This window comes from Homarus americanus, unplaced genomic scaffold (genome assembly GCF_018991925.1).
Source record: "Homarus americanus isolate GMGI-L3 unplaced genomic scaffold, GMGI_Hamer_2.0 scaffold41366, whole genome shotgun sequence".
NCBI classification, from domain to species: Eukaryota; Metazoa; Arthropoda; class Malacostraca; order Decapoda; family Nephropidae; genus Homarus; species Homarus americanus.
In genome coordinates this window covers 3,488,010-3,510,721 of record NW_024723541.1, presented here as the reverse complement: position 1 = coordinate 3,510,721, position 22,712 = coordinate 3,488,010, and the positions used below count along the sequence as shown (strand labels likewise).

General features: G+C 41.8%; 1 protein-coding gene across 5 annotated transcripts in view; it reads right to left on the bottom strand.

Moving 5' to 3' along the window:
* LOC121863571 (serine/threonine-protein kinase unc-51-like) overlaps window positions 1-22,712 on the bottom strand; it is a 117,703-nt gene that overhangs the window by 7,562 nt on the left and 87,429 nt on the right. The window contains exons 4-16 of one of the 5 annotated variants that reach the window (XM_042362281.1): window positions 18,689-18,721; window positions 13,350-13,386; window positions 12,423-12,473; window positions 10,664-10,786; window positions 6,155-6,389; window positions 5,356-5,621; window positions 4,788-5,004; window positions 4,088-4,212; window positions 3,637-3,908; window positions 2,995-3,094; window positions 1,434-1,706; window positions 598-752; window positions 225-363 (exon numbers count right to left, since the gene is read on the bottom strand). In XM_042362281.1, the coding sequence (XP_042218215.1) occupies window positions 225-363; window positions 598-752; window positions 1,434-1,706; window positions 2,995-3,094; window positions 3,637-3,908; window positions 4,088-4,212; window positions 4,788-5,004; window positions 5,356-5,621; window positions 6,155-6,389; window positions 10,664-10,786; window positions 12,423-12,473; window positions 13,350-13,386; window positions 18,689-18,721 (2,026 nt within the window). Of the gene's footprint in view, window positions 1-224; window positions 364-597; window positions 822-1,433; window positions 1,707-2,994; window positions 3,095-3,636; window positions 3,909-4,087; window positions 4,213-4,787; window positions 5,005-5,355; window positions 5,622-6,154; window positions 6,390-8,598; window positions 9,038-10,663; window positions 10,787-12,422; window positions 12,474-13,349; window positions 13,387-18,688; window positions 18,722-22,712 lie in introns of those variants that run through there. The other 4 variants (XM_042362280.1, XM_042362282.1, XM_042362283.1 and 1 more) reach the window with 4 other exon arrangements.

The window sequence follows — 22,712 nt, the reverse complement described above, 5'->3', positions numbered from 1 at the left end:
TTAGTCAATGAGTTAATTTACATTTTTATTTTCATTTGTCTACACAGGACATTACAGATAGATTGACAACTGAACAACCTCCTACAAGTCAAATGCTCTACTATAGGTACAGATAAATAAGGCACAATATCTAAATAAGAATAAAACAATACAATTATCTGTACTCTCTAATTCATCCCATACAAATGTGGAAGAGAAGATAACAGATGGAAAAGGAAATTTACCTCCTGACATCGATTCTCTCATGGCTGCATTTTGTCGTAAGGCTGTGATTGGTGCGGCTCTGGAGCGGGCCAGTTCTAGGATACAGTCTACCAGGGCGAGCACGAAGTTGAGCTTCGCTAATGTTTCATTGTGTTCGCGCTGGTGAGAGACAAGAATCATTAGCTACACGTGTGTGTGGGGGGAACTTTACCATTTGTTAGCATTAAAGATTTTAATATACACCAGATATAGATTAATAATATCTTAAATATGTCATCAATTAATAACCGAGTTTATATTTACTAACAGACATGAATATCTTTACCAAAAAATTGCTCTCATCAACACAAATGGCTACACAATATAACCAGTACAAGTGGTTTTATTAACTACCTCCATTAATGTTTCTTGATGAAGGGGAGGTGCATAGAAAGCTACAGTATCTTGTCCATCACCCTGACTCAATGGGTGGCTTTGTAGAAGGAATGCTGGTGCTGACTGACCGTACCTCCCAGGGTTGGGGGGACTGGCACCACGAGCTACACATTCTAAAAGATGAGACTCTGTTCGTGATCGTTGAAGTCCACTACTTTCTACACTCATATCTTGTGTAACACCTGTGGAAAACACAAGATTTGAAGGAATTTTTTTTTGAATTTTATATATACTGTAAGTATATGTATATATATGTATACTGTACTGTATAATATATATATATATATATATATATATATATATATATATATATATATATATATATATATATATATATATATATATATATATATATATATATATATATATATATATATATATATATATATATATATATATATATATATATATATATATATATATATATATATATATATATACATATATATATACACATATATATATATATATATATATATATATATATATATATATATATATATATATATATATATATATATATATATATATATATATATATACACAATACTTTTGGTAAGTACAGTACAATACAGTATCTTATTCACAGACGGAGTGGTGGCTAGATAAATTATCAATACAGTACCCATAATATGGTGGCAGACACTTAATACAAAATACAGCACAAATCTCTTCCAAGTTCAACAAAACGAACAGATATTTTACATGAAACAAATAATTTTCAAGCTTACACAATAACAATACACAAAACACAGTGAAGCATGTGACTTCTATGTTGGCAAACCCTTACTGACCCAAAAAGAGGTCACGTGAAACAGAGGTCATCTCGGGGAGTGTGATAGCACGGTGTGGGGCTGTGGGAGGCAGGTTGGTAGTGTTCCCACAGATGTCTCCTGCAGGATTATCTTGACCAAGACCTATTTTTGTGGGAGATCCCAGGATGGGGGGCAGCACAGGGGGGGTGGAAAATAGTTGGGGAGGCATGTAGGGAGGTGTACGACGACCAGACTGACGTAAGGGTGAGTTGGTGGGGGTGAGGCGACCTCCTTGGATCACCTGGGTGTTACCTGCAGCACAACAAAGCCCTTGTTATATTACTACTGTACTTACTACTGGTGAACAATTTCTAATGCAATTCAGTTAGACAACTGTTTAAGACACACACTACAAAAGCACCCCAACTGACAGCTATGTTCACCCAACATTATACAGAATGGACGTGGGAAATTTTGCCTTCCATTACTCAAAACAACATTTCATCAACAGTCCCACATTACCCACAGAAACTAAAATTTCAATGCTATAAATCCATGTAAGACAAAAACACAAAAAATTACAGATCTTTTTAAGGTTCTGATACTGTATATGAAATGTGCCTTAAGTGGCTCCAGCAACTCTACTAATGCAATTTAAATCCTTAACATTTATTTATAAATTGTGTTCAATGAAAATATATATTACTGTATTAAACAATTTTTCCAAGTGAAAAATCAAGCAGTATTTTTTTCACCTGTTAGTATTTTGAACAACTGGTTATTATCAGTTTGTCACTACATAACATCTTTCCAACAGAGGGAAACGGATAAAAGGGACCCATTTGTGTCGTTCATGATTCATGATAATGAGAAGTCATTCTTGTTCACTTAACCATTTTGTATTACAGTATTGTGCTTCTACACTTAGGTATGTAGGTAATTTTTTTAGTATTTCAGAGAATGGACACACTGTCTTGCCAGCTAATAGGGTACCTGGAAGTCCTACATACGGTACAGTACTGTATAATGCTCATGATGTTCTGGTTGAGATAACAAATTTGAAGAAAATTTTATGGCTGGATGCCCTTCATACCACCAGCCCACTTTTACAATGGGAACTGGGCATCATATGTAGGACTTCCAAGTGCTCCTGTTCCAAGAGTTGGGGATGAAGTACAGTACCGATAATAAGCACATCTAAGAATACCCCACGGAGTTCTTATAAAAGTATTACGGTACAGGATATAGCATAACACTTTAATTTTCATGATTCAGACTTGTGTATTTGGCATTTGTATTGTGAATTCTAATTACAAGTAAGAGACTCACAGGTGTTTGGGAAAGTGTAACACTAAATTTTATACTCTAAGTAAAGTAGTAGAGTACTGCTGATATTAAATATATTTCAATAGATTATATATCAGTATATACAAAGTAAATGTTTTGTACATAAACATTTTGAAAATTGAAAAGTATTTCCCAAACACAAGAGAAATGTTAATGAAACAATCAAATGCCATCTCATATAAAATCACATAATCATGAAATCCCAAGTACCACATGAATTAAACCGGTACAGTACATAAAAAATCAACCATACCTGTGACTGCTACGGTGGTTGGTGGTGTGGTTGAATAAGAGCTTCCAGAAGTTGACCTTCGCCTCCCTCCCATGGGGGGATCACCAATTGTGAATTGAACCTAAAACAGTATTTAAAATAAGAGATCCAAGACCTTTTAGAGAGTACCAAGTACAGTACTGTACTACAGTATTTCCAGAATAACACAAAAACACCAAAATCGCACCTCGGAAACCCACAGTTAGCAAGTACAGTAATTAGCATTGAAAAAAATTTCATTAAAATATTCCAAATGTGATTATGACCACTATTTATCCTGCAATCGAATCGTGGACCATAGATTCGGAATCAGCATGCTCAGGAGTACCTATAGTGATATTTTTAACAAAATCCAATTTTGGGCCCAAATCTCCAAAAATGTAATTTTTTACCAATATACTGTACAGGGAATACTGTATACCTTTCTCTCGAAACTGGAATTTAAGGGGTTTATATAATTAAGTACAGGTACTGTATCTTACTATTGATAAAGTAACAATAAGAGTTTTAAAAAATTTTGGTCGAGAAACATTATTATAAGTGAGGATATCAAATTGATAACCATTTATAGCTTGAATAAATAATAACAAAAAACTTTGTACAGTATCCCTGACATGAACTTACAGCTGGAGGTGACAATGAAGCAACATCAGGGGCTTTATGATCTGACACTCTTCGCATGTTGATGGGTTGTGAACGTGGTGGTGGTGAAGGTCGGCTGGTTGACATCCCCTGATGTTTAGGAGACTCGGGTTGAATTGTAGCAGAAATCTGATCTGAGGAGCCAGAGGAGGTCATCTGGTGGAACGTTGCTCGCTGAGATGGGACAGGGACGGGCTCCCCAGACCGACAAGATTCACTACTGCTGCTGGAGTGTGTGCTACCACTACTGCCTCCTGTACAACCATAAACAAGTCTCATTACTGTATATTGTTTACTCACAAATCTATGTGTAGATATATTATAAATGGACTTGTTAATTACTATGAAAAAAATTCCAATATTTTTCTTAATTCGAGCACAACACTGCAATTGTAATAATATTCTAGGTTTCATTTACCCTATGGAACATTACCTTGGACTGGAAGATGAGAGGGCCTGGGTGAACTTGGGATTTGGGGTGTGAGAGGACTATACTGTGGAGCATTTTTCTGATACACTATAGCTCCCACGGGCTTTGTCAAAATCCGTGCACCCCACCTAGAACAAAACCACAAATACCTGTAACTACATTCAAAAAATTTCTAAAATGCATTATTTATCATTATCAATGTTTTATGGCCATTATTTTGTTCTATTTACACTTCACATCTTGTAACACTCCCTAGTCTTTCTTTGAGATTTTTCTTTGCAATAACTTTAATGGAGATAATTATTGAGGCGCTGTTGGCATCCAGTCTTGATGCCTGTGGTAAGTGACTCAAAAAACATATCCGAGTGTCGTGATTTAGGAAGAGTTAATAGTAAGGTACTGAGGCAGAGTGAGGGAGCAGGTATCATGATGTATCCCAACTGAACTTTGTCATGACTGTTTATGTTGGGGGGTCACCATTGTTACTCTACAAGAAGGAGCTTTTAACAGGTGTAAATTATGAGTGAAAAAAAAATGATCTTCAACAAATCATTAGGTAACATGTGCACAGTGTGCGAACAAGAACAATAGAAAACTCATGTAAGGGAGAATGTGTTCCTCTTGATTCCAACCACCCAGTATGCTTTTGGGAAATGGCTTGAAAGTGTACCCAAAAAAATAATACCGTAAATAAAATCTTTACCCTTGTGGAACTCTTGATGCTTCTGGCTCATTAGGGAGCTGGGCTGGCACCATAACGAAGTCTTCTGCTTCTTCTGGTAATTGTGCATTAGTTGTTCGAGGTACTGGGGTGGGTTTTGAGACAGTGGTAGGAGCTACAGGGGAAGCTGAAGGCAAGTCATTCCCACTGCGTTGGTCAATGCTCATTCGCAGTTCCTCTGGCGATGGTGGAAGGTTGCCTATTTTCGGAAATGGAATTGAATAAAGATGTTTAGAATCTGATTGAAAAGGGATATTAACCTAATTTTACATTTCAAATTTCTAACACATTTGGATTAGCCTGGAGATTTGAGTGTGTCTGTCTGATATAAGACATTGTGCAGCAATTCATTCAAAGACAGTGGAGATGCCATAAGTGGAAAAATTAGCTTTAAATAACATATAGTTCTGAAAAAATACAGGGCAGTATATAATTATGCAAAATTAGGTAACAGCAACAAGAACATCTGAAATGTATTACAGGTATAAAGTAATAAAGTACTTTTATAAAGAAGATATTTGAAACAAAATAAAATACAAGCATAACTCACCAATAGGAGGGCTTGGAGCAGGCTGTGTGTGGTGTGTGTATGCTCCTCCACGACTCACAGGCTTGGGTGTAGCTGCAGGTGTAGGAGAAGGTGTGGGCATAGGCACCGATGATGAGCTACCTGAAACTGGCTTCTGAGCTGAGGACTCTCCCATACGAGTAAATGGGTGGTTGAAGAAGGTTTCAAAGTCCATTCGATCTTTTGCATTTCTCTTTAAAAGTCCCATGAGGAGATCAACTAATTCTGCGGATGTTCCTGAAGGTATTCTGAGGAGAGGAAGTTTCCATTATATAGGTATTCATTTTTATTTGTTTCCCATGTTACAATCTGCTGTTTTCCTGTGAGACTTTTTCTGTACAAATAGATAAATTTAACAATGTATATGACTCCACATGTACCCAGGACCATGTAGCTCTATACGACTGTACATGTGTCTTGATTAAATGTGCTTAAAGCTGAAGCTAGAAACTGTAGGAATATGTGTACAAATACAATATCCGGCACATAGTCTCATGGACGTGTACACACAGCCAAGTGTAGAGCCCTAAGAATATGCATCCAGACCAAGCACAGTCACCTCAAAAAACATATGTTGGTACTTTCTTCCACAGTTTCAATCTAGTATGTTAGCAGTACTGTATGAGAATAAAAACAATGATTAAGTTTAGAATATTCCATGTTTCTCATAAATTACTTCAATATATATTAGTGCTGTACTGAATCAGTTTACATATGGAATATACAATACCAAAATGTACTTCAGTAGAACAAAACTATCAAACTATGAACAGCTACTAACCTTGGAGCCAAATTAGCATTCTTTTCATAAAACTGTTTTAGAGCCTGTGGAGTCTGAGCTTGGAATGGTGCCTTGCCAGCAAGACACTGGAACACAATGGTGCCTAATGACCAGAGATCAGCCTTAGCGTCGTATTGTATGGACATGATGACCTCTGGAGCCATATACATAGGAGACCCACACAATGTGGCTGCCATTACTCCATCTTGGAGAAATCTTGCAAAGCCAAAGTCAGCTGGAGGTTAAAAAATTAGTTATTAATCAATATACCGTAGAAATGGAACTGGCAATGTATTATAATTAGCCATACATTACACTTGGTTGTCGACACATCCGGAGTACAAAAATGCATACAGTAAAATACAACAGATTTGTAAGAAACGTTATACTCTGTACTGCACCACAGGATAGAGCTGGGGGTATAATATTACAATAAGTACCGGCATGGTTACACAGTACATAAAAAAACTCTTTATATTGACGCTGACCACTGAACTACAGACTTGAAGATCAATAAATGTAGATATTTTTCTTCAATGATAACAAACCTATCACCAAAGTTTGTAGGAGATCCCTGCACAAATACAGAAAAATATTGTAGTTGGGGTCAAAAGATCGCTCCCTCCGAAAATGAAGCAGTATCGACCCCAAGTGAGATGGAAACAGCACACCCGCACCAGATGAGAGTCAGGGTCAGTCAGTTCGAAGATTCATTCCCGTTCCAAATGACTCTGTTTCACCGCAGGGAGCGAACATTTGTCCCCACCTGTACCATATCTTGATGACACTTATCGCCTACAACACAAGACCAGACACAGAATGAAAGGTTAACCTAAAGACCTGAAAATAATGAAGTACCAATACAATACAGTACTTCCTCGGGGCAATAAACAGTCTCAAGGCACACTAAGTGGGAGCGAAATCCATCCACCAATAGACGATTAAGTGTAATATACATAAGCTAATGGCAAACGTAAATAGTAAGTACTAAATGGCACAATAAATAAAAACACTGCACATAAATTGAGTCAGCAAGAAGGTAGAAGCAGATCCAACGCCATTGAAGTCAATAATGAATCCAACCAACTCCTTAACCTTATTCACAATCCTCGCATAGGCAATAAAGACGATAATAAGCAATGATAAATAAACGGACAAGTAGGCTATACCTCAGTGACAAACAGAAGCAAACTCACAGCTCAAAATATCTTTAAATGCACTATATCATGTAAGGTTACTGAGAGTATAGGCTAAGTTTAACTCCGCCGTTATTTTGGTTGGTGAGATCCTTTGTGGCGTGTATAGAATGAAAATCCTGTGGGTGGGGAAGTTTGGGGGAAAGTTGGATGAAGGTGGGAGAAATTTGGAGAAGGTGGGGGAAAGTTGGGGAGAGGTTAGGGGAAAGTTGGGGGAAGTGTGGGGGAAAATTAATCTAAAAGCCACTTCGCAGCAGACCAAAAGAACTAACATAAACTAACATAACATCGTTCTCTTTTACTATTAATTTCAAATGATTTCGTTCTTGGTCTTACACACTGTAGTACGGTGCATGATTCAGCTTATTGGGATGTAGGCCTATACGGTATATAGTAGGCCTAAACCTCGCAATTTTCCTGTCTGGAGGCTATGAAAACTTACGTCGGTGTTAATGTTATGTAAACTTGGTAATATTAACGGTGTTCAGTGTTAAGTTAACTGGATAATGTATACAGTATTGTCAGTGTTAAGAAGCCTCGAGAATGTCAGTGTTAACTCGGTAACTTATACGATGGTGTCAGTTAAGGTGGTAAGACCGGGTGGGCTATCTAAGAAGCTGCCTGTCTAAAAAAATGAAAGCCGTCATACCAGTTATTAAAGAAAGCAATGACACCGGTACGTTCTTACACCCACGTACAAGCACTTAACACCAAGTACGTAAAAATAAATAAGGAGGAAAATACGACTTCCTCATTCGAACTAGCATCCTCTTATTACACACGAACACAAAAAAGCACAAAATAAGAACACATCTGAGGGCACTGTGGGAGATATTAATTTGGTGAAAAGTCACTAAACGGCGATGAAAATGTGGTGATGCAAGAGCCAACTTTCATGGGTGGATTTTAACACCTTCAGCACTCCGGTGAAATAAACATCACCATCGCTACAGTGTCTGATTTCAGCTTTAAATTTTGCCGAGTCTAGATGTCTGTCTCTTGCCATTCGTTCCTGCTAAAAGGAATATAGCCTGACACAAAGTGGAGGAGGAAGGGGAGTATTTTAGTTGGGTTTTTTTATCCCAAATCTCTACAAATTATACCAGAACTACGTAGTTGAACAGTGAAAGTTACCTCAATGAAAATGAAACAAACACAAAAATTTGACGTGGACTCAGCCGCTGGATATGCAAACCCTAAAAAAAAATATACCATAAAAGTAGGTCATTTAAAGTTTGTAACACTTACCTTTTAAATGTATTGGGAATCTTAATATATCAATGTATGGTCACAACTTTGGCTACGACGTACATCAATTCACACCTTTCTATAGTTAGTGACAGTGGTTGCTGTGTCCTTTATAAACCAAGCACAATGTTACGTCACTTATTATATAGGAAAAAGGGACTGCACAGTGAACTAGAGACCGGACTATCTGCACACCAGCGCAGACGACGACTGACTGATGCACGATACTAGACCACGGTGTGCGCCTCACCTTTAAACACAGTTGCCAAATGTCATGGTGCCACTTATCCATTATTACCATTTTTAACTACGATCTTAATAAAAATAATATATGATGCGTAAATAGTTGTTCAGAGTGATACTGTGGCATTACCCATGACCTAAGTCTACAGTAAAGAAAAACAATTATTATAATGACGAAATGTTGACAACACATTCAAGATAAATATTAATATCATTCAATAATATACAACTAACTGACGCTATAACATAACAATATAATTATTATCATTATCTAACAATAAATGTTAACAACACCGTGGAAGCGTCTCTAAAAAGCTGGCATTGTGCGACGCGATTATCACAACCAGTTTGGACCCGCCAGACAGCTCGGCACCACACGCTCTCTCTGTCCCAGAATGATTCGTATATTTTCAAAATATAGTCGTCTTATACGAAAATGTCTGACTTAATGAACACGTTATATTTTAAAACATATTTATTATGAACATCAATATAATCAAGTATAATTATTGCCAACGTATATCTAGGAAAAGCAGTTAACTTTGAATTAATGACAACTTTCAATTCGTCGCTCAAAGTTTCACCCAGGGACAGGTGGGCGGGCGTCCTGCCCCGACCACAACAATGATGAAACACAAGCAGAGACTTGCACCTCCGCTCCTGCAGTGACCAAGGACCTCCAAGATACCGTTCAATACCGTACATTGCTGCATCTATAGAGAAATTAAACGTCCGTACAGGGGCATGGGTATCTTTAATAACCTTTAAGATGTGCTCAACGCATGCGATTATTAAGAGAAAGTAAACAAAGTATTGAGAGAGAGTTATGTGCTGCCCCTAATAACAAGACACCTGCACTCACCTCCTACATACATGCCTCACTTGTTTCACTTAGTCTCTCTGGCTGCTGCAAGAAATATTCGTTTTTTTTTTCAATTTACCTCGTATATTTTTAATACTTTCCAGTTTTTATAACGTAATAAAATAGAATAAATCATATATTCGTTCAGGACGCACTTCAAGCAACATTATCATACACTGTACAACCATTACTCTCAGCCATTCACTGTTATTAATTTTGACTATCACATGAATACTCACAGTAAACCCATTCACTTTACTTCGACAAAATACAGTGTTAAACCTTCAATACAATATCAGAGCTTCTCCATAGATCCTATCAACATGCCAGAACACGTCACTCGCCCTGCAGGTGTAAACAAACAAAAATACAGGAACACAGAGATAAATCAACATGTTACAAGTAGTACCGTTAAGGTGACCTGCCTGCACCTTCACTCTGGTACTCTTATCTATGTCAGTGTCATGAACAAAACACGAGATGAGATTACAAATGAGAGTTTGCTGAGGGAAGCTGGCTACGGGTACAACACACACACACACACACACACACACACACACACACACACACACAAAACAATGATTAGGATGGTGTTGTTGACTTCTTCTTGTTGACATTTAACAATATATAAAAATAGGTGATAGAGTGTGTGTGTGTGTGTGTGTGTGTGTGTGTGTGTGTGTGTGTGTGTGTGTGTGTGTGTGGACGATAAACAGTTACCAGGAGTAATGACGGTGAGGGTCCCCGACACTGACTGACTCACCTCCAACTGTCAGTGCTGAGGTTATACACTGTTATTTCTTTAGCCTTCACACACACACACACACACACACACACACACACACACACACACACACCTCACCGCTCTCAAGGGAAGTAGGAAAAAGGGGGTCACACACCGACTCCACCCAATGAACGTCTCACAACAGCGACATACAGACAAGCTTGCTTCTCACTTACCTATTTTGAGTGTTATGAGGTGAGGTGGAGGGTTGGGCTTGCCGGCGTGAGCTAAGAGGATGTTTTGAGGCTTCAGGTCCCGGTGAACGATGCCCTTTCCGTACAGCGCTCTCATTGACTCCGCTGGAAACAAAACAATTCATACCTTGAAATTATGCTCCCTACCGGGATTCGAACCCTACAGTAGCGCTAGGGAGAGGTGATAACCACTTAGCCACGACTCGCTAGTGCCTTGATATTTGGTTAGTTCAATATTAATGACCATTATGATACTAACTAGAAAACTAGTGAGTGAGGGTTTTAATCTGTTTTGTGTGAGGGTGTGTATAGTGAGGGTGTGTACAGTGAGTGTGAGGGTGTGTATAGTGAGGGTGTGTACAGTGAGTGTGAGGGTGTGTATAGTGAGGGTGTGTATAGTGAGTGTGAGGGTGTGTATAGTGAGTGTGAGGGTGTGTATAGTGAGGGTGTGTACAGTGAGTGTGAGGTGTGTATAGTGAGGTGTGTACAGTGAGTGTGAGGGTGTATAGTGAGGTGTGAGTAGTGTGAGGGTGGTAAGTGAGGGTGTAGGAGGAGAGTGTGTATAGTGAGGAGGGTGTGTAAGGGAGGTGTGTAGTGAGTGTGTGTGTATAGAGTGTGTGTATAGTGTGGAGGTGTATAGTGAGGGTGTGTGGAGTGTGGGAGAGGTGGAGGGAGGAGGGTGTGTGAGAGGGGGTGTGTATAGTGAGTGGAGGTGTGTATAGGAGGGTGTACAGAGTGTGAGGGTGTGTAGAGGTGTGTATAGTGAGTGTGAGGTGTGTATAGGAGGCAGGAGGGTGTGTAGAGGAGGGTGTGTACAGGAGGGAGGGGTGTGTGAGGGCATGAGGTGAGGGGTGTGTGTAGAGGTGTGTACAGAGTGAGGGTGTGTATAGTGAGGGTGTGTACAGTGAGTGTGAGGGTGTGTATAGTGAGGGTGTGTACAGTGAGTGTGAGGGTGTGTATAGTGAGGGTGTGTATAGTGAGTGTGAGGGTGTGTATAGTGAGTGTGAGGGTGTGTATAGTGAGGGTGTGTATAGTGAGGTGTGTATTAGTGAGGGTGTGTACAGTGAGGTGTGAGGTGTGTATAGTGAGGGGTGTGTACAGTGAGTGTGAGGGTGTGTATAATGAGGTGTGTATAGTGAGTGTGAGGTGTGTATAGTGGTGTGTACAGTGAGTGTGAGTGTGTATAGTGAGTGTGGGGTGTGTATAGTGAGGTGTGTGTATAGTGAGTGTGGTGTGTGTATAGTGAGGTGTGTGTACAGTGAGGTGTGAGTGTGTATAGTGGGGTGTGAGGTGTGTATAGTGAGGTGTGTACAGTGAGGGGTGTGTATAGTGAGGAGGTGTGTACAGTGAGTGTGAGGTGTGTATAGTGAGGGTGTGTACAGTGAGTGTGAGGGTGTGTATAGTGAGGGTGTGTATAGTGAGGGTGTGTATAGTGAGGGTGTGTACAGTGAGTGTGAGGATGTGTACAGCGTAGTGTGAGAAGTGTAAGGAAATAGAGTAGTGGATTAGTGGAACACGTTAATAAACTTCAACATTAACTCGAACAAAGTGGGTAGCTTCAAATATAGGTTGGACGGATATAATGAGCGATCGGGGGTAAGTGTGTAAACGGGACTGCCTAGTATGTACCAATGTGAGTGTGTCTAATGAGTGTGAAGAATGTGTAGCGTGAGCGTGAAAAGTGCGTATAATGAGTCTGTGTGGAGTGTGTATACTGAGTGCGTTAGTCAGTAATACTTACCCATCTGACTGAGGAACAAGCGTATCGTGTCCTCACTCAACGTCCCCTTGGCTGAAATACATAAATAAAGAGAAATTACTACATAAACAACACTACAACTACAACACCATTAGCTTCTCAAGACTACAACAACAAGATCATTTTATTAACCTGATTAAGTAGATCGTCCTTTAATGTAACTAAATAATCCAGATGGCAATAATGTTCATTTTTCTTTCCCTACCAGTTTGTAAAGATGGGGTGGTAGATGATTAGCAGGAAAACATATTAACAAGTAGGTACTGGTGATAGTGGTGATGGTGATAGTGGTGATAGTGGTTGTAGTGGTGGTGATAGTGGTGATGGTAGTGGGAGGGGAGAGTATGTGTGACGTGTGAGTAGTAGGTCAGGGCGTGGAGCCAAGGAAAGGTAGCACGTGGTGTCCCTTATCCCAAAGGAGAAGGAGTAAACACCACGTCAGCCAACCACAACACTGACCTGTCACTACCACAACAACTCCACTACTACTCCTACTATAACATCTCCACCACCACAATCACCACCATTACTGCCACATAATCACCTTCACCAACACAATCAAATTACAACCTTGTTTACTCTCCACAACACGTGTTTCGAGAGAGAGAGAGACATATAACTCTATAAAATAAAATCTATCTCTATATACCTGTATGTATAAATCAACAACTCCACTTAACTAGGCCACATCAGTCACCACACCCATCCACCACACCCATCCACCTTTCCCACTCTCCTACCACACCTTGCACACCTGTAATTAAACACAACACACATCTAAGCTTTATTTACCCCAGTTTATCCTATCAATGGAGAGGATGTTTACACCAGCTCTCTACGGTGAACTATTAATCAAAACATTTCAACATTCAAGTGACAGTAATCTAAGTGGAAGTATCGTACACTTACCTTGGAGATAATCCGCTAAGTCACCGCCATTACAGTACTGCAACGAGAAAAGGAAATTATGTTAGGGAAAGTGACAAGTGAAATATTTTGCTGACCCGACAGTGTGACGATGTTCAGTATGTAAATTACGTTCTACATCAACTCTTTCGAATCTGTAGCAAAAATGTTAAGCATTTGGATATTATGTTTAAGTGAACTGGGGATTAAATACGCGTTTGAGCCGTGAATGAACTATAAAATCAAACTTGTTTTCTGTTCTAAGGTAAAAAACATTCCAATTTAGTTAGTTCAGGTAGGAAAATAATGGTTAAACAATCAGGTATACTAATCTAACCTAACCCAATCTAACCCAATCCAACCCAACTCAACCTAACCAATCACAGTATCGCTTCCTAATATCAATACAAGAAGTGTGTTGTCATTGGCCAGGTGTTCAGTTCGTTACACATATACATACGTGATCAGTATAACGTTTACCATGAATCATCACTATATCTTGCAGGCTTTCAATTCGCTATACGGTCAAGGCTATCACCATGGTTACCGCCTCACGATGATGATATTGATAAAAGGTTAACGAGTCGGCATTTACCTACGGAGTGAAACGAGATTACTGACACCTAACCTAACTCAGCACTGTTTACGAGTCGATGAAACACCTGAAGGCTAGACCTCTCCATGCTTATTTCACCAAAGATTAACCTTAACCCCACTAACGTTACCTGGGATTAGGTTAGGTTAGCTTTAGGGTGGTTAATCTTAAGGTGAAATAAAAGGGGTTCGGTTAGGTCACGTTAGGTTAGGTCACATAAGAACATAAGAATAAGGAGTCTGCAATAGGCCGGTTGGCCTGTGCATGGCAGCTCCTGTCGAGAGTTACTACCACTCTCTATCATCCATGAATCTATCCAGCCTCCCTTTGAAACTTTCCAGCGTTCCAGCACTTACTACAAAGTTGCTAAGCTTGTTCTACTCGTCCACCACCCTATTTGTAAACCAGTTCATTCCTATCTCCCTCCTAAACCTAAACTTATCCAACTTGAATCCGTTGTTCCGAGTCCTATCCTGCTCGGATATTATAAGAACTTTATCTATATCACCTTTATTGATTTCTTTCACCCACTTGAATACTTCTATCATATCTCCCCGCACTCTTCGTCACGTTAGGGTAGGTTAGGTTAATCTGAAAGTGAAATAAGCTGGTAGTAGAGGCACAGTATTTAATCTACAAGTGCTTCATAAGAGCTTAGTCAACTCACGCAAACATCGCCATCTACGCAAACATCGCCAACTTCGCAAACATCGCCAACTACGCAAACATCGCCAACTACGCAAACATCGCCAACTTCGCAAACATCGCCAACTACGCAAACATCGCCAACTACGCAAACATCGCCAACTACGCCACGTTAATTTATATTTTCCTCATCGACTGATAAGAAACACCAGTGACTTACCCCTAGTTTGTTTACGTCCAAGACCACGGGGGTGAACTTGATCTAAAATTAATTCCGTCTTTTGGCAGTCGGACCAAACTAATTCCCGGAAACGAACCTGGATTTTCTAAGATAAAATTGCGTGTTTGTTTTGTTTACGTCAAGAGTAAGTTGTTTGGTTAGGTTAGGTATGGTTAGGTTAGACTGAGTTAGGTTAGGATGAGCTAAGTTAGGCTGAGCTAAATTAAAGTGAGTTAAGTCAGGTAAAGTTAATTACAGGCGCCAACATTAAGCGGATGTGCACAATTATCCTAACAATTCCACCAGCTGACTACACCTCCACTGTACTCTCCAAGGTTACAATGTATTACCAAGTGAGTTTCTGGCTCCTCTGTACCGTCGTCACTGCCCCCGCCCCCGCCCCGCCCCGCCCCGCCCCTGCCCCGCCCCTGCCCCACACCCTCACAAACGCCCCACCAATAAAGCTCCTGCTAAGTTATCCTAAACATGAGGTCTTTCTTTGAGTTTTCTTATTTTTAACTCTGGGAAAAAACGGGCACACGGACGGTAACTAAGGACACACGGACGGTAACTAAGGACACACGGACGGTAACTAAGGACACACGGACGGTAACTAAGGACACACGGACGGTAACTAAGGACACGGACGGTAACTAAGGACACGGACGGTAACTAAGGACACACGGATGGAAACAATTTCGTATATATACACAGGAGGAGGACACACACACACACACACACACACACACACATAAGTAGTGTGTATGTAGCAGGTCAGCACATCATGGTACCTCCACCAAGAGTGACTTTCCTGACACACACTACCCCCCCACCACCCACCCACAACAACACCGCCACTACTATTACTTACTACTATGAACAACAACAACATGATACAATTACTATTAGTATTGTCACTCTCACTAACAACAACTACCTTTTACGACCTACAACCTTCTCCTACTACTACTAAAAACAAAAACAACACCTCTTCCTCCTCCTCTTCCCCACAACAACAATCACTACTACTATAACATCTACAACAACTACTACAGAAGCCTTGGTTGGGTTCATTTACATTCAACACTTTCAACTACAGAACAAGTCATCCCTCCAGTCCAGCTCTATTGGTAGTAATACGCACTTCTGTCGGGCCATTCGAAAGGTTAACTCCGTGTGTGTGTGTGTGTGTGTGTTTCACCAGCCAGCTACATTCCAACTACGGAGACGCAGACAGACGCTCTCGAGAGGGCACTGACCTTGAGGTGCTGGGAGGGAGAGGGGTGGGACTCTAGGGGGTGGGTTGAGTGGGTGTCTAGGGGTGGGTCTAGGGAGTATGTCTAGGGGTGAGAGTGAGTCGAGGGGGACGTTGAGTGGGTGAGTCGAGAGGGTGGGTCGTGAGGATGGGTCTAAGGGGTGGGTCGTGAGGGTGGGTTGAGGAGGGGTATTGCAGGAAGAGGAAGAGTAGTAAGAGGAGGAGGGTGATGTAAACAAGTCAAGTCCTTCATCACATCATATTCTACTGTTTATCCCAGACTTTTTTTTTTAAGGCTGGGTGGATACAGACTCTGACACCAAGGCCAGCTGAAGAAGGAACCTCTAACTCGACACAGCAGTAGAACGGGTACCTAACTTTACAGATGAGGAAGTGAGAAGTGTAGAGTGCAATGCCGTCCATATTGTCTCCCTAGGTGTGAGTGTTGATTGTGAGGGTTGATGATGATCTGACCTGACCTGACCTGACCTAATTCTAAAAAAATGCGTAAAGAGGCAGACTGGCGAGGTAGTCAATGGCAATAGCTGACCCACTAGCACGGATGAGGTGTTTGTGTGTGTTTGTTTTGTGGTGGCTGGTGAGGTGGAGTTGCACGCCCTCTACACGTGACGCATCCTTGCCTCTCACGTGATGGCTGCCTGAGCCTGCTATTGGCGGTAAGACGGGGTGGGGGGGGGTGTACAACAAGGAAATTAAGGATAAAATTAGGAAAAAGAAGAAGGAATAACTGGAAACCAGAAAAAATTGAAGAGGAAATGAAAATAAGACCGGAAGGCTACTTTTTTAAGAGTAGAAATAGTGAGAAGAAAACGAGGATAAAATAAATGAGAGGGGAAACTATAGGAAATTAAATGATGTGGCGTTGCAGTATAGACATGTGTACGTGATCATTAAAGCTGTCTACACACACACACACTACTTAATAATATACTGTACCGTAACTATTTAAATACATAGTTAAGTTACTGTACCGGCACCAGTATTTTGTACCGGCATTACTGTACCAATACCTCTATTTTCAACCTGCGTGTACAGTAGCCCTGAGAGAGAGAGATACCTACCCTCCTTCATGGTAATGGTACAAGGGCGTTGCGTCATGTAAACCATCTTTTCCTTGCACTAAGTTCGGCCACCAAAAACTCCACCTCCCACCACATCTCGTCCCCCTCACTACCCTTATCACCTCTCATCCCCCCTCACCACTCTCGCCCCCCCCTCACCACCCTCACTACGATTTGCCTAACGGTATAATTAACACAGAAGACAATATGTCATAGGACTAATGCCTCAGCCTCGTGATAAATCGTAGGCTAAGGCCATATAATAATAATAATAATAGTAATAAGACAACCCAAGTAACCCACGTAGCAGTGTATCAAAATGTAACACCGTGAGACTAAAATATTCTCACGCTTGGCTCCCTGATGACGAAACCGTGAATTACACCAAAACCAAAACCCTATAAATTACGTTACAAAAATTACCCCCAAATTTGTCTCTGGGAAAATCCGCATAAAAAGTCATTGTGTTTTAAATGACAAAAATAAAACACAACAAGAGTGCCACCTATCGGAGAGCGTTGGAGTTACAGCCGGGAAATGCCAACAAGAGTGACGTCATAACTCTGGATTCAATTGGAAAGTCATCAGAAGAATTAATTAGATATGACGTCATTTTACTATGTTTACAATCTTGGCCCCCCTGACGGTAGGTTATGTTAACAGTTCTAAATTCATTAAAGGATTCGTGGAGAACAAACTTAACATACCGTAGAGTGTAGCAGAGGTGTTCTAAAGGTTGGTGAACTTAACAATAACAACAACAAATCATTAACTAGAGGAAAAAACAGTAATTAAATAAGAACGGAAGTGACGTATGATAGACAAAGATCTCAAAACAAAGTGGACGTCATGACATTTGTGTAAAGGACTTCCCATCCATTAGTAAAACAGAACAAGAGTGAAATGTCAGAGTTATTACCACAAAATTATCAAAAAGTTCCATGTATAGTAATTCCCAAGCGGTGATAGTGATGATTCATCTGTCTAGTGTCTCGGTTAGGTTAAGTAATAGGTTAGGTTAGGTTAGGTTAGGTTAGGTCAGGTCAGGTCAGGTCAGGTCAGGTCAGGTCAGGTCAGGTCAGGTCAGGTTAGGGTGGTGTAGTAAGCTGGGGTGTCTAATATTAACGTCATCTGTATATTGTTCTTGTACAGTAATATCATCAATTTCAACAATAAAACTGATTTGCATCTCTAAAGGCCAAAAGCGTTTGTCCAAAAGTTCTAACCATGATAAGTCAGGTCAGGAAGCCAGGATATATCAGGTCAAAGGTCATGAAAACATCAAATCCGAAGCATTAGGGGAAAAATCTGGAATAACGACGACAATGGTCACTCAGGTCAGAGGGGGGGTGTCCTGGCAACAGTTCGGGGCAAAGGAAGAAAGTAAACAACAACACCTAGGACTGAACTTAAACAAATACCCAAGATGTGTGACTTTGACCTCTGAACAAGGTAGTTAGTTAGTTCTTCCCGACCTCACTGACTGTATCGTGAGCCCTAACAACTGGGTTCTCACTCCACCAGGGTGACGACACACACACTCACCTCCATCACGAGAAACACATGGTTGGCGGTTTCCTGTAAAGAAATAAGAACAAACTTTAGTAAGATAATCAAAAGCATTAAGAGACAACAACAGGAAACGCATTCAATAAATCCTTTGTTCTAATAATACACATAAAATCAGATACAAGAAGGTATTTACACTTAATAGATTAAAAAGAAAGTACCGTAACATTTTATCGTACAAGTTCTAAGCAAGACTGAAATAAACAATATATTATTATCAAAATCCACAATGGCTGAGTGACCAAGAGGAAGCCCTTTATAAGACCTGTCCACCTGGTCTGACACACTTTGTTTACAGGCAAGGGAACAACTTTCTCTCTTTCACCCCCGACATCTCTCTCAGGATTCCACACCAAACTGGCCATTAGCAGACAACACCGACCTATCCGACCAAATCTATCCTCATCACCTAACTCACTCTACCTCTGTCGAGATTTGGGGGCATTCAGAAAGGGTTAAAGAGGCGTTCATGGCTCCCTAAAGTGGCCAGGTAAAATAGGTCACTTCACAAACTCCAAAAACCTAACTTTCGTTGTCCCAATTCTATTCACGAGACCATGATACCCCTCTCACTGCCTAACCTAACCTAACCCACCCAGGTACGTTAACGTGTTTAATTATCAGGTGACACACCATCTTTCTGCCTCATGACATACCAACACACTATGTAGGTCACAGCGAGCTATTAACGACCGGCTCCCAGTGCATAATGGTTAGTTCAGGTTGGGTGGAGGACAAGTTGGTCAGCTTGGGGCCTCATTTCACCAGCTTGGGTCACGGCGGTTGGTGTTTACTGAAGCTGTGGGTGTAAACAGAGGGGGAGGGATGCCTGGGGGTGGACTGGGGGAGGGAGTGAGGTGGGAGGGGGTGAGGCTGCTGGGGAGATGAGGGTGAGGATGAGGTGAGGGCTGGGGGGGAAATGAGGGGCTGGGCAGGAGATGGGGTAAGGGGCTGGGGAGAAATGAGGGGTGAGGGGCTGGGGGAGGAAATGGGGTGAGGGCTGGGGAGGAGATGAGGTGAGGGCTGGGGAGGGGAGGTGAGGCTGGGGAGAAATGGGGGTGAGGGCTGGGGAGGGAAATGAGGGTGAGGGCTGGGGAGAGAAATGAGGGTGAGGGTTTGACAAAGGAGGGAGGAAGGCTTGGATGGGGGTAAGAAATGGGTAGGTGGGAGGAGGGGGAAGGACTTGGGAAAGGGGAGGAGGTTGAGGAATGGGGAAGGGTAGGGGGGGGCCTGAAGGGGGGAGGGCATCCAAACAACAGGAAGGAAAACACACATTTATTACCCTCCCAGCCTAACTTCCCCCTCCTCTTCCCTCCTCTCCCAATCTAATTTTCCCTCCCCTCCTAACCAATTTATCCTTCCCCCTCCTCCTTCCCCCACTTAGCAGAACCTCTACCGGATATTAGTTAAGCAGCACTCTACCTTCCCTAGCCTATAACTTCCTCTCAAAGCATTGTAAACACATAGTGGATAGGGTGGGGTAGGGTAGGGTGAGGTAGGGTAGGGGAGGATAGGGCACAGTAGGATAGGGTGTAAAGGACTTCAAGGTTAGCATAAGGACCCAACAATGTAGAGGACTCCTAGGATATCACAAGGAGCCATCAGTGGGCTGGTCCTTACTGCACGTGTGAGGATAAGACCTTGACAGAGCGTAGGGCGTCGTGGGGCGTACAAGGCCGCCCACCTACCACCAACAGGAGGCCGCCCGCTGCACCCAGACAACACACAACAATGTCCTTGAATTAACTACGCTTTACTTTATAGACACACCTACGTTATCTACACCCTGTGCGCTTACTATATACATACACACATACACACACACATCACCTCACCACACAAACACACCTCATTAATCAACACACTACGAGGTATCTGTGTAAATTACCAACATTAACATTTTAACAAGAAATATAGAAATATACTTCACGTGTGAGTTAACTATACTGTATAATATTTTTCTCGGAATGAAAGAAAATTTTGTCACACGTTTATTCGATTTTTTTTTCCTGAAGTAAAATTTACGTGGAATATTTAAATGTTAGGTTGTACCAATTCTCTCTCTCACACACACACACACACACACACACACACACACACACACACACACACTACTACTACTAATAATAATAATAATAATAAGAAGAAGAGGAAACAACAACGAACAAACAGAAACAAACTCAACTCAAAGGTTTAAGTGATTCGATAATTCCTCAAAGATAAGACAACCCCTCACAAGCAGGTTAATGGGACGCCGCCAACACGTGTCGAGAATCACACCTGCGTATAGCGTGACACCTGCACACACCTGTCTGGCTAACTAACACCTGCTACAGCTGCGCAGTTCTTGGTCGTCACAAGTTCACCTAGCGCGTAGGTGGTGGTGGCACAGAGAGAGAGAGAGACTTCATATACTTTGAATGCCGTGACCCCCCCCCCTTGCAAACACAAATATTTGGCGGCCAACAGTGGTGGTAGTTTGGCGGTGGTAGTTTGACTGTGGTAGTGTGGTGGTAGTAGTGTGGTGGAGGTAGCGTGGTAGAGGCAGTATGGAGGTGACAGTGTGATGGGCAGCAGCGAGGAGAAGGAAGAGGAGACAGAGCAGTAGAAACAAGAAGGAAATAAGTGCAGGAGAAAAAGAGGCAAAGAGGAAGAAGAAGGACAAAGAGGGAGGGAGCCAGACAGGAACCTTGGGGAAGACTAGTGACCTCTCATAAGGGATGCACAACAAGCGCTGCCTCTCCTTCACTCAACCACAATAACACGATGGTTTTTGTTATTAGCTCCTACCTGTGTTCTGGATACCTGGTGTGGTGGTGGTGGTGGTGACGGGGGGAGGGAGGAGGAAATGGTGGTGGTGACGAGGGGAGGGAGAGAGAAGGAAATGGTGGTAGTTGTAGTAATGGTGATTGAGGTGGTGACGGAGGGGATGGGGATATATGTTGTGGTGGTGATGACGGTGGTAGGGATAGGCGGGAGGGAGGAGGAAATTGTGGTGATGGTGGTTGTGATGGTAACGAGAGGTGGGGGGGGGGAGGAAATAGTGATAATGGTGGTAATGGTGATTGGAGTGCAGAGGTGACAGTGACAATGGTAGTGGTGGTACTGGATTGGTGAAGAGAGGTAAAAAATGGTGGTAGTGGTGGTGGTAGTATTACAGGGTAGCAGGATTACACAGTGGCCACAAACCCTGATAGAACCACCTCACACGCGAGAGAGGCCTCACTCGTCCGGTGAACTCCACCAGCTGATCACATAAACAAACCGAATGAACAGCTGACTCCACCCCACACACACACACATACAGGTACTGGAAGCAAACATCTTCCCCACCTCAGTGACTTTACTTTATTTTTTCTTTCCTTGCGTAATGTTCTTTCCGTTATCTCAGCCTCTGATGAACCAGGCACGAGGTTAAGGAGTTTCTTCTGTCAGTGAACTGTCTTACACCAGGTTCGTCGTCCAAGAAATAAAAATAAAGTCAAATAATAAGAAATAGATTAAGAACAAGTTTCCACCCTCCATGACGTGAAAGGGTTCACTTCAGTACACCAGAGATGTCGTGTCTCTGAACCTGAGGGGGGAGGGAGGAGGGGGTGAGGAGGAGGGAAAGGGGGTGAGGGAGGAAAGGGGGTAGGGAGGGAAGAGAGATAGGGAGGGAAGAAGAGGGTGAGGGAGGAAGGAGTAAGGAGTAAAAGGTAGGGAGGGGAAAGAGGGTAGGGAGGGGAAAGAGGGTAGAGAGGGTAAAGGGGGTAGAGAGGGGAAAGGGGTAGAGAGGGGAAAGAGGGTAGGGAGGGGAAAGGGGTAGGGAGGGCAAAGGGTGTACATAAGAACATAAGAACATAAGAAAATAAGGAGTCTGCAATAGGCCGGTTGGCCTGTGCATGGCAGCTCCTGTCGAGAGTTACTACCACTCTCTATCATCCATGAATCTATCTAGCCTCCTTTTGAAACTTTCCAGAGTTCCCGCAGGAGGATTAGGTTAGGTTAAAAATTTAAA